This window comes from Pieris brassicae, chromosome 6, assembly GCF_905147105.1.
Source record: "Pieris brassicae chromosome 6, ilPieBrab1.1, whole genome shotgun sequence".
Taxonomy (NCBI): Eukaryota; Metazoa; Arthropoda; class Insecta; order Lepidoptera; family Pieridae; genus Pieris; species Pieris brassicae.
The window spans coordinates 6927288-6944730 of NC_059670.1; the positions used below are offsets into that span (position 1 = coordinate 6927288).

The 17443-nt window shown below is 32.2% G+C and overlaps 1 protein-coding gene across 9 annotated transcripts in view; it reads left to right on the forward strand.

Annotated features, from left to right (window-relative positions):
- Nucleotides 1-17443, forward strand: part of LOC123711372 (multiple C2 and transmembrane domain-containing protein) — a 73358-nt gene that overhangs the window by 44114 nt on the left and 11801 nt on the right. For 2 of the 9 annotated variants that reach the window (XM_045663928.1, XM_045663929.1), the window contains exons 5-8: nt 2974-3071; nt 4016-4127; nt 7512-7666; nt 10082-10273. In XM_045663928.1, the coding sequence (XP_045519884.1) occupies nt 2974-3071; nt 4016-4127; nt 7512-7666; nt 10082-10273 (557 nt within the window). Of the gene's footprint in view, nt 1-2154; nt 2401-2973; nt 3072-4015; nt 4128-7511; nt 7667-10081; nt 10274-11094; nt 11370-16122; nt 16709-17443 lie in introns of those variants that run through there. The other 7 variants (XM_045663930.1, XM_045663935.1, XM_045663934.1 and 4 more) reach the window with 7 other exon arrangements.

The window sequence follows — 17443 nt, forward strand, 5'->3', positions numbered from 1 at the left end:
ATTCGAATTAGTACAAAAAAGTCCTTAGATAGAATATATACAAAATAACCTTCAATCCTAAATATTAAATAAACATTATTTACATGCGACGTTATGTTTTCGCAGTAGTCTATTTGGGTTACAAATAAAATTCTCTAGGGCATTGACCTTACTAAGTTGAAAGGTACCAGTGTATTTATGTTACTTTGCTTGTAATTTAGAAGACTGTTTTTATATTATATTATTGTCATACTAAATATTGAAATTTTTATCTTAATGTTTGTAAACATATTAAGTTTACTATTGTATATATGCATATATTGAATGTGTTAGGAAAACGTTGCACAAAATGATTATTTTCATTTTAAATTTGTATAAATTTTTGGAGATAAATATTATTTTATTTATTAACGGAACCGTATCACATTCGACCGTTCGATTATATTATAATAATCACAATCTGATATTTATATGTCACACAGGCAGCTTTCACAGAAGAAAGTACATTTGTAATCGATTCCTTAGTGCCAGAGATTACAAACTAAGTAAGGTTATCTAAGGTAAAACTTGTATCTTAAAATATTATACCATACTCATATTAAACTCTATTGAGACGTCGCTGCAAGTCTTATTTGATAAGGTTATTGATTATGTAACCAATCAAAGTCAAGGCGGAAGGGGCGCTCGTCAATTTTTCACGGTGAGATTTTGTTGCCATTTAAGCGCTTTTTTATTCCAGCCTTTACGTTCAACCTACAAATTGCCTTGATATCAGAAAATGTTAATTTTTAAAATGAAATGGAAATCGCAACCTCTATGCTTCTTCAGTAACACTTGAAGTATAAATGTAGCTCTATTCTGGACGATACAATGGTTATTTTGGATTTTGCTGATTGCCTATATGAAATATGATCAATAAAGATAACAACAGGTGAGTTGGACGAGGTACCAACTTACTGATAAAACGCAACAAATACGCGTTTCTTTTGATTACTCAATAGCATTCAATTCCAATCAGAAATACACGACACTACATATATTTCCGTTTGATAAACCACACACAATTAATGTTTTAGTTTATACTGTAAAGAAATCGAAAGATAAACTATTATTTATATAATATGTAAATGAGTAATCTCTGATTTAACCATTAAACAAGTTGTAATAAGTTCTTAAATATCACTTGATGATCACAAAACTTCAAACAAAAAGAATGATGTTAAAGATATATATAAGGGTGTAATAGGTTAGAGTAAAAAAATGAAATACCAACTTGTTACTTACCCTTGACCATTTTGGCGAGTGTCCAGTTTAATATCACAGGATCAACTTTTAGAAGCTTTCATTTACAATGTAATTTGAAATTTCTCCATGCGTTTCTTCCTTTTCCGTTTATATGTCACACTTGTTCCATTTAATGTATTCTTGCAAAATATGATGATTTTTGTACCGTCAATTTATTAGTTCTAATTCTACCTGATTTTACAGTAAGAGTGTATCTTTTACCGACAAGGTACATGTCTGTTCACCTTTATAGGTGGCACGCTTTCTTATGAGGGATAACGAATTCATTGCAAAAAAAAAACAAATATTGTATCGAAAAAATATACTTATTTTAACAAATACCGACGATCTCCCTAAATATAAACTATATATTTTATTGATAGTATATAGGTTACATTACATACATTACATTACAATGTAATAAATTTAATACGGAAATGTAGCGTATTCATCTAAATAGGTTTTATATGTGCTGAAGAAATTGCTAACAAAGGCCTTAACTCAGTCGATTACATCATCCCAGGAAGTTGGGAGCGCTGAATCGATACCGCCAACCGAGGAAAGCTCTGGGAGTTCCCATTTAAAATACTGTTCTAAATTCAAATGTTGTAAAATGACAATCATATCAACCGTTATTTACAAAAACAATAAACATTATTTATTGTTTTTCACCCGACGAATTCATGTTTGTTTTTATAAATAATATTTATAACACGTTTTAAATATATCATATTATTTTGTTGGTCCATTAGTTTCACGTATGACTACGTGACAGTCTAGATCTTGCATGATGAGTGAACATGCAATGTTCTCGAAATTAGAATAGAATTCGAATAGTATTTCAGAGCTGGTAAATAGTGATGATTCAATAAATGCCAGCCTTTTTTTCAATTTTCTATTAATATACATAACGGATATAAGCAAGAAAATACTCAGTACTTGTACGTAACCACTATTTTCTACTAAAACAAGTCCTAAATCTAACACATTCAAACAAAAATGTAATAGACAGGAAATAGATGTGTTTAAAATGGCGTCACAGATTTATAAGTGTGCTATCGAATTGTGCGCTGATGAAGAAAATTAAAATCGCTGTCAGAAAGTGGCGGAGGATGCGCCTCTTCCGTAAACGTGATGGTAAGTCTACTCAAGAGTGAAAAGAAAGAAAATGCTTTTTTTTAAAGTCTGAAAGCTACAGAAATAAAAACATTTTCTTTCATCCATGGCTTGTATGCTTTAGCGTGCGAATCATGCCCTGAAGTAAGGTGGTGTAGCTGAAGGTGAACACTGGACTTTCTGTCTTTATGCGCATAATGTCGCTAAAACTCGCAGTGAAGGAAATCATCGTGAGGAAACCGCCAAGTCTTAGACCCAAAAAGGTGTTGGCGTTTGGCTTTTTATAAAACAAAAACAGAATAGCAAGAAACAGATACAGAAATCTGAGGCCTAAAAAGTTGTAGCGCTACTTTTGACCAAAGCAGTAGTTTTACATCCCTTCCCCAGCCCCTTTATTCCCCGATTATTTACCCGAAAATGTAACTGGATTTCTGAAGTACCGACTAGTGACATAAATACATATATGCATAAACTATACACAAATAAATTTTAAATAGCAGCCATAGATAAAATTATATAACACGATCTCCTTGAACTTGACGACTTTATTTAATCTAGGAATAAAATACCTAGTTATAAAATATGTTTGTTTAGATCAATCGTTGAATCGGCAAGCATCTACCGATCCTGTGGCTTCTACATCTGCAACACCTCTACATTCAGCGAGGCCGCCAGTGGAACTACTTCAGCTGGTCAGTGTAAATAACTAAAAAAAAAATATAAAAAAAACGTATATACGTAATTATGAGATAAACAAATGTATTTTCGATTTAATTTACTGGTTATTTAGACTATTTGCAAAAAATAAATATAAACTTTTGCAGTGGCTTGTAATTTATATCTTGTGTTGTGTATTTTTATAATGTTCATCTTCCCCCGCATTTTCAACTCTAACTTGCAGTTTTCTGTAATTTTCTGCTACAGTTACGTATAAGTAGTCGTAGGAATTAATTAATTAACTAGCCTAATTATTATTTAACGACCATATCTGTTCCTCTGCTAACTGATCATTGCCTTCGCGTAGGTCCAATTTTACAAATGTTTGATTCACTGTGCAGACCTCGCAGACTAAATAAACATTCTACCAATAAACCTTTGATATTTTAGCAGTAAGACGGGCGGTCTTTCAAATGCTTTGTCTGCATTTATTTGATCTTATTTTTCTCCTGTTTTATGTTATTGTGATGTAAATAAAGTGTTATGATTATTATTATAATAGTCTTAACACACTAGTATTACATGTAAGGTCACTTTTTAATATTTGAACGTTAAATAACAATTCTGAAAATAATATGAGGAAATTACAAATATATGTCGTGTTAATTATGTTCACAAACCGACTGAATTGTGTAGTAGGTAAATAGCGAGAGAAGTGGGCAGAGACTCTTGTCCTTGAGAAGGCTGAGCACCTCGCTTGTCTCGACACAGCCTAGGAGAGGTTTGCTGGGGTTCATGCTAAGCTTACCCAACCACTACAGTGATAGTGAGTTGGAGGGTTAAGTAGATCTGTTGTGGTTATCTAGGAAAAAATGCAGCCCCTTCGTTATGATATCTTCTGTAGTTTTCTTGGCTCATTGATGCGTGCATATAGAATTATGCTCATTTAATCCTTATTTAAGTTAGTTTATGTTTCCAGGAACCAGACGAAGGCCAGCGCCTAAGAGAACAGCAGTTACGACAATACGCATTCTTTCAGCTCAGGATACATCTAAAACGAGGACAAAACCTTATAGCTATGGACAAAAATGGTTAGTGATAAATATAGAAACACACAAAACTTGTGATAGGTAACACGGGCTATCACGCTAATCAGCTGTATTTTATAAGTTTCATTCAGTCAGGCACACTACGACACAAAATACACTGCAAACTAAATCACACATTAAAAAAAAAAAATTATGTATGAAATCTGTGTAAACTAAAATACATTCTATAATTATCCTATTACATATTGTAAAATGCATTCCAATTTACTCGGTATACGAAATCAATTTCCTAAGTAAGTAAATGAAATACCTACAAACAATATTTTCATAATATGTGTTACAACCATTTTGTTTCATCTCTTACGATTTGAAAATATCAAATATATTACGTGCAATTTACAGCTTTTGATAAGTACACGTTTTATTTTAGTAACAATTACGTATGTTAACTTCGTTACTATATTCATAATATATAATTATTATATATAAGTTTAAAGTATTGTTATTTTATATTTTGCACGTTATGTCATTAATCAGCGCTTTTGCTTTTAAATCATCTTCATTTGCACCTGTCACTGACACAATATTTTTTAAATATTATAAGCAGACTAATAATAATTAGTCTTAGATCTATGGAATATTAAACCTGGCCATGTTAATTAATAATTATTGCCCTGAAAATATTCTTCTTTTACCCTAATTATCAAAAAAGTTTAGTTCCCTCGAAATTACGAAAGATGATCTCTTTCCTCCGATGTCAATTTTTTTTTGTTAATTTAATTTTCTTATGAACATAGATAGAAATTTATGATAGAGGAGTGTTTGTCTAGGGCTGAAGCGTGCTATTCTCGACGGTTCGCTTGTGCGATGAACCACGGCAGTGAACCATTTTTTTATGTTCGTAATTTAACACTCGCTTGTTCTGTGTGTTTCTCGAACCCAAAAATTTAAGACGCGTGTTAGGTTTAGAATAAACAGACGCAGACATCTCAGACCAAGTCCCATAAAGAATTGTTGCGCCAGTGGATTAGTTCTACGTAGTCGGTCCTAAAGTTCTGTCAAAAATGGAAATAATGATAAAAACAAAAGTATCAGCTTTTAATGAGTCATATATCTATTTATAGTACATTAATTAGGGATATTATATCAAATAATTATTCGAAATGACCTCCCTTATTTTTAATAAAGGCCCTTAAGCGCCGCGGCCAGTCGTCTATCGTAGCTCGCACCATATTTGTTTCAATTTCAGCTACTGCTTTTTTTAAAGATGACTTCAGACTCTCCAAATTTTTATGGGGTTTATCACAGACCTCCGAGCCTTTCTAAAACCTGGTATTGTCTTTTGTTAACATAGCTTTTACACATTGAAAGAAAACACTTTTTAACCGGATTGAAGCTATGTATTATAAATTTATAATTATTTTAAATTTAATTTTTTTTTCTCCGACGTTTCGCGTGCTTGGTGACTGAAGACAAAAGGTGTTGAATGTATCACAGCTGTAGAGAAAGTTGTGTTATCTGTATTTATTTCCCCGGAGTTGATATCGACTAAAATATGACGGATTTTTGCAGATTTTCTAAGACCTGCCAAATTTTATAGTCCAAAGTATTAAGGTCCGGACTGGAGAAAGGCCAATCCTCATGTCTAATTAAGTCGATGTTTTGACGCTCAAATCAGGCTCGAGTGGTCTTGGCTCTGCGTGCAGGCACAGAGTCCTGCTGGAACACGAAGTGTTGTCCCGCAAATAGCGTGCTAGATAGGTCTTTGACAAGCCTATCCAAAACCGTCTCTTGGTACTCTTTTGCAATGGACCATTACTGATGATGGATGATGTCCATGTTACACCCTCGGAACTTTTTTCCAGCTTCTTTAGAACTTCTATCGTACACTCTATCATGTAGTGCTCTTCAATATAGAAAATCGTCCGTAAAGAAGATATCACGGTGTAGGTTTTACGCGTACCGCTACAACAATACCCGTGATCTCTTAGGCATTATTGCCATCAACTTCTGTTTTCGGACAGGATTTCTTGCTATCCGCGCCTATACTATATGGACTATACGACGAGTGCCCACAGTGGTGCAACGCTATAACAGCCACTCCATGTGAAAAATTACGGAAAGTGGTTGTTTTTTGTTTTAAAACAATAGTCAAACATTCAAAAATAGAATGCAATAATTTTTTTATAATGTTCGAAATTTAAAAATAATGTACCAGTGACAGAACTTTGGAACCAACTACGTAAGTACTCGTATATATTATCCTCGTATGTATCTTTTCAGAAGTGAAGGAAAAATATAAATATTTAGGAAGTTTTCATACAACAGGTATATACTCTGCTGAATTTTATATCTAGTCCCAAAAATTAATTTTATTTCCAGATTTCGATCTAAAAGTACATTTATTGGCATTTTTCATCAAACAGAAAGAAAGCGAAAAGTACACAAGATGAAAAATCTTCTAATCAAAAGTAAGCTAGTTCTATCCAACGTAGAATTAATACAAAGTATGTGTATGCTTGGAAACGAGACATAATAGAAACTGCTTTTGTTTAACTTCGGGACGTTAATAAAATAAAGCTAATTATGATATATTGTTGAACCTAACTTTCATGTTGCATGTGAGCATGTTATTTATATAAAATGTAAGCAGGTTAATGAATACATTACGAATTATATGAACAAATTTCTTCACATATTTTTTCCAACCAGAAACATTTTAATTGTTAAAATAAAAAATAAAAAACGTTTAAGTTGAAATCTGGCGATGATTGAACACCCTCGTGTCTCAAATTAGCACGACGTAGCCCTGCGCTTATTATTCCGTAACTTGTATAGAAATATCGATCCCAACGTCTTTATATGACATTTCGGTTCTCTAAATATCGGAAGCACTCATGCCACAATCTTGGGTTCTTGCGATACAAAAATCAGGCTTAATCAATATCCGGATATAATATGTTAAGGATCTGGAAGTTAAAAGGAAGATCAGCTTCCTCATCATCTAGGCCAGTTTCAATAAAGCTGTGGGGGAGTTGAGTTTCAGTTCTGTTCAAAGATACTTTATTTCTCAAAGAATTAATTACACTCACATAGCGAGAGTTGGTTAGTTATGTCCATGCGTTATGAAATTATTTGAAAATAAGCTATAAAAATAAAAATATTAGGTAGGTCGCATTTATGTTACAACACGTATTGTGTGATTAATGATAATTTTTGAGGGATTGTTTTTTTTTATGGTATAGTAGTTACATTATATATGCTAAACCTTAATACTTTAATATTGCTTAGTATAGGCATAGGCCAGGAAAAATCTGGATTATTAACAAAGTCTTAAAATGGAGTCATAAATCATCCCCTATCCTATCATTGTTATATTAATTTTCGCTTATTTTCTAACAAAATGTGGTGGTTGTGGAAAACCAGGTTTGTTGTCAGGCACAAGTGACCCCTACGTCAAATTCAAAGCGGGAGGGAGGCTGCTTCACAAGTCAAGAATTGTTTACCGGGATCTGAACCCAGTGTGGGACGAATGCTTCACGGTCCCTATTGAAGATCCATTCCAACCTGTTCAGTTGAAGGTAAGTTAATTTTGGGAAATAAGGTCTGGGCCTCAGATTCTGTATCTGTTTTATGATCATTTGTTAATCGAATAGGCAAGTAGGTGATCAGCCTTCTGTGCCTGACGCACGCTGTCGACTTTTTGGGTCTAAGACAAGCCGGTTTCCTCACGATGTTTTCCTTCACCGTTCGAGCTAATCTTATGCACACATAGAAATAAAATCCATTGGTTCATCCATCCTCAGCGATGAGAGTCGCATGCTTAAGCCACTAGGCCAACACTGCTCATAAGTTAAGTTACGTTAAGTTTATTTTATATTTTACTTTTTTCAAAGGCTAGAATTTAATTAATGTTCTATTTAACGTAGATTTAGTAAATAAAATGAAGAGAATCACATTGTCACTAAAGTATATATATTACACATAATTATCTGTACAAAATTTAGTCGTAATTTCGTTTACAGTAATCGTTATATGTCGTACTTGACCCATTAACACTACAGAAACCACTTTACTACGAATTTTTAGTTAGAATAATTAGAGTAACTTAGAGCGCTGTTACTTAAAATTGAATATCGATAATAATTGCACTCATTATAACTTTTCAAATTCAAAAATAAATTTACTGATATAGCCTTTAGCGTAACGACACAACTGTAATAGTTAAACATAAAGTATTGATAATATTTTCATAGGTTTCAATGTCTTCTATAACTGTAGTGTATCTTTGCTCTATTGTCAATAGGTTCCGATAGTACGCGATATAGGTATGTTATTGGTATATTTTTCACTTGGGTTATATGGATATCTAAATTTTCTATATACATTCCATAGCCTCTGTTTATTTAGGATTGTTGTCCAGTGGTCATTTCAATCATACCAACCATCAAATCTCTCATCTTTATAATATAATTACAATAAAGTAAACAACAAACATACATTAATTTATTATAATATATTTAATAACTAAACTATCGTCAAAATTAATTTTGGCAATCAACATAAGGAATTATTAATAACTTATGTTTGGAAATGCCAGCATTTTCTCGTTCTGTATGAAAGTAGGTCGATATTCCCACTTGAATACATACGCAATTTAGATTCATGAGCTGGCTGACAAATTGTCTCTAAATACATGTTTTTATTGTACCATATTATATATTAAACTATCGTAATTAAAAACGTTTGCTTCGTTTGATATAACTTACATTTTAAGAGAATATTATTCTTCGCTATGAGAATCGAATAATAACTAACAGAACCAAATACATCCTTGTCTTATCTCTAGGTCGATAAAGAGGGTCTGATAATTGATCAATTTATACTTCAGTATCTGTTATGACCACGATTTTGAATTTCGAAGAAATAAATCAAATAAGGCGAACATTTAGGAGATCGGGTGGGTGTGAGTGTATTAACTGGTTTATTAAAGTACACCACAGAATATATATAATACATTTTTCTACAGTATAAAATATATGACAATTACAATGAACGTAAAATTTACTAAAAATAATAAAAACATATTAAAAAATAAGAAAAAAGGAAATTCCAAAATTCCGCGTGATTGTTATTGGTAACAGCATCTCTTGTCAAACACCCAACCGCGACGATCCGTTTACGTTTGTCACATTTACGTTAACTTTTTCCGAACAAACGAACGCATCTTTTCGTCTTTTGACTTTTGTTTTACATTCTTAACAGCCAGTTTGTACTCAAGTGCCATTTTTCACAGGCAACTGGAAAAAGGGACATTACGGTTATTAAAGTTTGTTTTTATTGTCTTTTGTTAAAGTAGGTGTTAGCGGAAGACATCTGCGTCTACTTTACTGAATATAGGAATGAATATAAAAGGTAATATCAGAATAAAGCTTTTAGTAACGCTAAAATATTTACGCGATTAATGAAGCTCGCGAGGCTAAAATGTGGTCTCCTTCATAACATCTAAACAACTTGTATCTTTTCATCGCAGAATAAACACAATTTGTCAGAAAGAGACGAACGACGTGTTAAAATAATGGAATTAGATGAATTTAGTTTTTATGAATAAATGTTAAGAATATTTATTCATAAAAACTAAATTTATCGTTGATAATATATTTTAATTTTGTTCTTAATTACATAAGATTTATAGCATCCTTCTTCTTTTATGCTATAGATATAATAAAGTCGTAGAATACAGGCTGTCTACAGACTATAACCTCCAATACTACCAAACGAATTTCGGTAACAGAAATAATTTCACTTTACTTACTAATCTCTTGCCAAGAAACACCCCTTTTAACACTGTACTAAAAGAATTATAACCTAATTAATGAGCTATTCGCCTCTTAAAAATTGCATAGCAAAATGTTGTGTTGTGTGTGCAACCCGGAACGCGCGAACTTTAATTGTTTAACAAAACCTCATTATTATTAAATGTATAACGTTTTCAGGTCTTCGACTATGACTGGGGCTTACAAGATGACTTTATGGGCTCCTGTTATCTAGATTTAACCGCTCTGGAGCTTGGAAGATCACAAGACTTGGTACTGTGTTTGCGAGACCCCAACAAGCTCAACCAGGATATGGGGGAGATCGTGATGAATGTCACCTTGTACCCTAAGTCACAAGAGGACAAAGATCAGGTGTGTATTCATTGCTAGAAACTCTCGTTTTACAAGAATCAATAACAAAAATAAGTTTTAGAAGTTAAAACAGCTACCGTCTGAATTAAGAGTCGGTGTATTGCATTAACAGATATCTTAATATGATAGCTTTAGTATTTGGCATGCCTGATAACATTCAGGTTCTTAGAAGGCATCAAAAGCATTCAATATCACTGCGAAATTCCTAAAAATAAAAATCAAACTATAAATTGAACCATGGCATATTTTATCTCATAGGTCAAACGTCAGTGTTAATAAAAGTAACTTGTAGTCCTACATATTATATTGGAACCCAGATACTTGGAAGGTAGGTATCTACTATAAATCTTCCAACTCACCTAAATGTTTGGAACACTGTAAATATATAGTTAAGAGACCTAAATACTATAGATTACAAATTAAGACAAACACCAACTCGCACGCAATAGCGACGTCATAATGGTGTTTATGTCAGATGCAGTTCACCATTAATAATAATCATAATGTGTCAAGCCAATCCAATTAGAAGTAATGAAATAATATTTGTTTAGACCCTTGGGTGCTTATACAATTTTTAATAAGGCAAATGCGTTATGCAAAACTATGTTATCTTTCAATAGTGTAACAAGCTAAAAATTACCATTACATGATAAGATCTGTTGTATTATTAATAATACGTTATTATCATTCACAATTTTTATTGTAGTTAACAAATAAATAAAACCTCCCCTTTTCATAGCCAGGAATACATCAATCCAAAGACAAAGCGCTTTGCGAAACACAAAAGTAAAGAATAAAGTTACATTTTCAAATCAGTCGTGCAGAAACCACGTACGCGTGCGCGCGTCAGTAATTCGTGCGAGATAAAAACTAACCTAAATTCGTAAAACAAATAAACAGTGAGTGATACAACGCATGTGCTATGGTTTTCTAGTTATTTTTAAAAACCTTCGTTTAAAGTTTGTGCCATACCTAAGTGATTTGAATTTAACTAACTAACATTTTTGAAATGACCTTAAAGGTCTTTTGAGATCCTATCGAGAAAGGATTAGATTCAAACTTTACGACAGTTGATTCAATACTATTATATATTGTGGTTTGGTACTTATATACTATTTACATTAGGAATGACTATCATATACAGGCAAACCACTACCATTCTTAAATTTAACTATACATTTATGTGCTATGTTCTCATTAATTTTGACCAATCCTGGTTTGTTTCTACTTTCTTAATAATTATAAAACATAATGGTCATATTTTTTATTATTCTCTTGCAACATAAAACAACAAATTCGTATAGATAGATAAACAATTCGAATTATAAGCACGTATGAACGTGTATAATTATGCACATAACTGTCTAGGTACAACTTATTGATAACATGCCTTTTAAAATGCCGGCCAGGTTTTAATAGTATAATCTATACTTACTTCGCAATATTTTTCTATGTAACTTTTGTCTATTCATTGTAGAGAATTATGCCCTTATTAAATTTAATTTATACACATTAAATATCTACATTTATTCGACCACAGCATAGAAATAATACACATACATTTGACAATAAATTAAAATGACTTTCCCCACGTCCAATTAATAAATATTACATTGCTAATTAGGTAATTTTATTGTATAAAATTATTCATGATTTATAAGTTATATTCATTTTCTTTAGTCGGCAGGAGTTGGCCCTATCGTTAAGGATGTCTCGGCTTGTAGTGCCAGATAAGTCTGGCCAAATGTCTAGACATAACTATATCCGTTGAAGTATAATATGAACGCAGTGTAAAACAATTTAGTCAATAAAGCCGCATGTCTACTAATAAAACTTGTTCACATACGTACATAATTAGAGTGCTTTCCTAGTTCCCCAAAGACTATAAAAACACATGTATGTAAATCTAATAACAAAAACACTTCTTAAAATTTCTTTAGTCTAAAAACATGAATAAGAATTTTTCTCTCGTTTATTAAAATAAAAAATATTTTGATATTAAAGTTTATCTATTCTGTCTACTGTCTATTAAATACCGAATATTCTACTTAATAGACAAATTGCTATGCCTAATCCTTTAACTTGGAAAACGTAGTCCCCTGAACTGATTTTTATACATTTTTGTTTGCGTATTCTATCTGTTGCTCTTCTTCGTAATCATTTAAACTATTTAAACCGTACTTATTAATTGTTAGCTAATGTATCTAAACGTGTGCTAATAGGTTTGGCACGTGAAATTCATTAACGTAAACATTGTTTACGGAAAATACACGTAATGCATTGCATACCTGACTTCATAGTAAAAGCACAAATTTTGGGCCTCAGTGCCTTCACGGTACGCCATAGATTTTTCGTTTTATATTTTTAAAGTTTTAAATAGGAGTCTGTAATATAATGTACTTTGAGTTTTTTTGCCTACGACTAATAAATGTTTTTGGCGCTACAGAATAGTAAAAGGTAGGTAAATCGTCTTGTTAATTAATATACTACTTGTTTTTATTTTTTTAAGTATTCCCTTCTTGCAACGAAAAGAGCAACATACAAATACGAAAACAATGTGCGTACTTGTAATGTTTCAAGTCTTTTTGGCTTGTGTCCAAACTATTCGTACGATAACATTGTATTAATTATAAATAAAAAATGTCTGTTTTAAACACCTTTGGCACATAATATTTACTGAATGATAAGTTGAAATGATTAAAATTTTATATAACCCATAACCAGATGTTTTTGCATATATATTGCATATATGCAATACCGGATAAATATGCTAGGACAGCTCAAATACGGTTAGTTAATCTCGAATCAAGAAATAAGATCCAATTTGATGTTAAAATAGGTAGCACATAACACAATCAGCCATAATAGGCATGGAAATGTCATATTAAATACACCCCAAAAAAGGACTCAAACTAATAATAATAAGGTACGTTATATGCAAGACTATCTTTGCATGTAATCAATACGTTAATCGCTCAGCCTACCATCGTTTTAAAAACAAATTGTGTTCTAGATTTTGTTTCTTTTCTAACTATAATAGTTTAGTTGACTAAATGCTAACACAAAGAAAACACGCAAATTAAATAAAGGTGATTGTTTTGAAATACTTGTGATTCTATAACTATCTTTATTTATCTATATTAATTAACTAAGGAAGTAAGGAATACAAATGTTATCCTGGGGTCATCACGTAAACGAAATACGCCGCTATGCTCTGGTAATATCCTTCCTATCCGCACTAAAACTATGTTAGCGCAATCTCTTGTGCTTCCTATTCTCGATTATGCGGACTCATTCACCTCTGATATGAATGAAGAGCTACTTGATAAGATCGAACACCTGCAGTATTTCTGCATACGTTTCATATTTGGCCTTCGGAAATATGACTATGTGTCTAAATTCCACAGGGAGCTGGACCTATTCGACTCAGGCGTGACCCTCATCTTTTTCAATTCCAATTCCTATCTCAAAACCCATTCCTATCTCAAAATTCACTTCAAATTCTTAGATCCTTCTAACTATATGTTACGCTGTTCCAATGGATGTTTATTGGAAATTCCATCGCATAGCTCATCCTTCATAGGCAATTCATTTAGGATCTTCGCCATTAAGTTGTGGAATAGGCTGCCGACTCAATAAAATTGGCTACCTCTCTATCATCTTTTAAAACTCATCTGTATAAACACTTCTTAATCTTATCTTATCCTGATCAATCGTGACTTGTGTAATTCTTGTTTTTCCTTTTATTTTGTATTGCATCGCTATTTGCTATTCATGAATCTGTAAGATTAGCGTTTTAGTTTTTAGTTTGTTATTAATATTTTTTTGTTGTATTACTTTGGATTAAGGATTTAGGAAGATTTTATATAACATTTGGTTCTGCACTTCTTGATTTAGTTTTTCTCTTACTAGGGTTGCGTGGAAGAGATAGCTCATTAGCGATAAGGCCGCCCCTTGTAATTTTTATGTATTATGTTACTTGTGTTTTTTTTATCTTTATTGCAACAAAGTATTAATAAATACTATAATGTTAAGAGAATTATAGAATTCTATTCAAAATCGAAACCGTAACTTAGGTACATGAAACGCTATTCATTAAAACATGTTAATTGAAGAAGAGCGAAGCTTTCCTGTCACAGGTCTTTGACTTACTAGGAAGGCCTCAATCTGAACTCTACTATGTATAATAGCTAAATTATAAAAATCATTATGCCATAACAATAAAAACAGTTAAAATATTTATAATTGATGTCAAAACTTATAATCTCTCCAGCGTTATAAAGGATCCTTACCTTTAAAAATCTAATCACCTGATGCAGAGCAACTGCGAAGAGCAGGGCGTGACAGAAGTTATTGGAAAATGTTGAAACCAAACTATGCCATGTCCTATAAAACTCAATTCAATGTAAAATAAAAATAATTCAGTATAAGCAGGCTAATCACATGATTTTTAATTAATAAATTAATGGTCAACTATAAGATGCTGTTGAAACGTAGCGTTAAGTAGGTACAACAGTAGGTCGTGGCATTCAATATATCTTTGAAATTCGAATTTTTTCGTGTTTCACGACAATAATGATTGTATAGGAATGTCGAGTAAATAACTATTATGGACTGTCCTTGTAAATGCGGTAAAATATACCGATCACAGATAACATAAAACTCACAGTTAGTCATGCTTTGTTAAATAAATAAATATAAGCCTTTACTTGTATTTCCCACGATTTAATATACATACTCAAAAACGATTTATGAAATAGAAAATGCCCTGCAGTTAAATTATATTAAATTGGTAAAAGAAAAATCAAGTTTAAGCTTAAGTGAAAGACACATCGTCCTCAAAACTATACACTGTCATAAGGGAGGCGCTAGATAGGAACCGGTGGATACAGATAGACCGCTCCAGAAGCTTCCTTGTTTTTTTTATTAAGTATAAATTGGACGTGGGTTAGGTAGTTGAGGGTTAGTTTTTCTGTTAGATACAATTCCTTTCCCTCCACCGCCTGGGCAGAGTCCGCGATGCTTCCTTGTTGACAACGATGCTCAGACATGAGCTGCCGATTGAAGAGAGGTAGAGGAATTGGTAAAAAGTCTTTAAAATAGCAACAAACGGGATTTATCTTACCCGTCATATGTATTAACACACAGAGCGTTTCTCTATCGCATACCTGATATTACTGCGGCTAAAGCACCTTTATGTGTCGTCAGCTCATGGTTTAAAGAAATTCTCACCATCTTACCTAAAATCACCTTCCTCGATTGATATTAAAACGTGTACAAGGGCAAAGAAATGTGGTCTTTTACATGCATATATTGGCAAAAGCTGAACGCTAACCTAACCCTCAGATTCAGAGTCGAAACTTAGCGCTAAAGCATTTGAAATAAAACTTACAATAACAACAAAAAACAAACAAAACAAAAAAATATATTTACTGCTTACATCAATGTCACGGGATACTTCATTAGTTTTATTCTAGCTTTTCAGATCATCTTCTACACTTGTCCGTATTTCAAAATCTCTCTTTCCAGTACATTCCATTTTAATGCTTTAGTCAAATTAGGCCGTGGTAATGTCATTTTCATTTCGGCATTGAAATGTCTGAAAATCAATACAATGTTAATTGAAACAACTCACCTATGCTATGCCTCGTATAAACATGTACAAGCTTTGCAATTTACGACCCGTGAATACATTAGTTTTCCTCGTTCGTAAACAGTCGAGTCTGTCGTCACATGTCGAGTTTAATATATTTCACAAATTTATACCCTGTTACTCAATTCATAAGGCCTGAAATAACATTTCTCATTTAGATTATTTCAAGATATTTTTATTTTATTTCTTTAATCAGTTGTTTTCTACCTAGAAAAGGAATGTTTACATATACCACGAATATAAACTTACCTGGTGTCGGATTCCCGAATCTAAGGTATAAATAAACCATGTATCTCAGTTAAAAATAAAAGCGTTTGAAATTTAAAACAAGTTTTGGAAAACGAAATGTCCGAAGCTGAGCACAAAATGGAACGATTTAAGAATCGTATTATAAGACTTCAAGAGAAAATTCTCGATCGAGTTGAAGATATAACAGACCAAGTGCAGAATAAAATAGAGAAATCAAAACTATCAAAATTCGTTTCTCACTTGTCTGAAGAAAAAACTTCTATTGAGGATGCCACAGATAAAGATAGTACAAGCAAGTCTTCCATAGATTCTAAATATAGTCAAACCTCAGAGAGTATTCCATCTGTGATTATAGACGAACCTAGTGTTAATGCAGACCCTAAAGATATCTGCAAAGACTTTTTGACTGTGGAAAAGCACGGGTTTTTGTATAGGAGATGCCGATCGGCTACACATTTAAATTTGGAAGATGATTCCAGTTTTCATAGTTCTAGTGAATCTTGTTTCTCTTGTTTGGATTCTAGTGATGAGCGGTAAGTGTATTTTGCAGATTTTTCTACAGCTGTACTTGTGAAACGTTTTGATCTGTATTACATTTAATTTTATGATATATAACTAAATAATTTTAAAGTGATTTTGCACAAATTATTTTTTCGTATGATAGTTTTAATATTGTTAATCGTTACTACCTACAGTAAACAACAAACAGTTAGTTGAATTATGAATACAGTAAAAATCGAGAATGAGACATTATCTTACTAGATATACATAGTTATAACGTCTAATAAAAGATTCAGAGAAAATACTAAAATGGGCTATTTAACATTATGAAAAAGAAATCTTTATAAAAATGGCGTCAAAAACCGTTGGTGTAAAAATATATAGTTTTTATAGGCCCTTGACGTGACACAAAATTCCATGCCAGTTATATAATATATTCGCCTGTTCGCTTCTAATTCTAACTTAATGTTTAATTTCGTCGGTCGTCGTCGTTTACTGTTTTTCATAAAAAAAAAATTAAGAGTGATACACGCAATAACTTGACGTTTGTTTACGTGTTTACTAGCACGGTACTTGTGCGATACGACGATCTAGCATAGATAAGCGTTATGTTTAATTTGAAATTTCAAAACAGAATTAATAATAAACAATTTCTGTTGGTTCTATAGTCCTATAGGATTTTTGAAATCTTGTCAAATACATGGGGTATTTACAGTCGTAGTCGTTCATATAATGAAAAATGTCCAATCGATGACTTTATCTTTTAC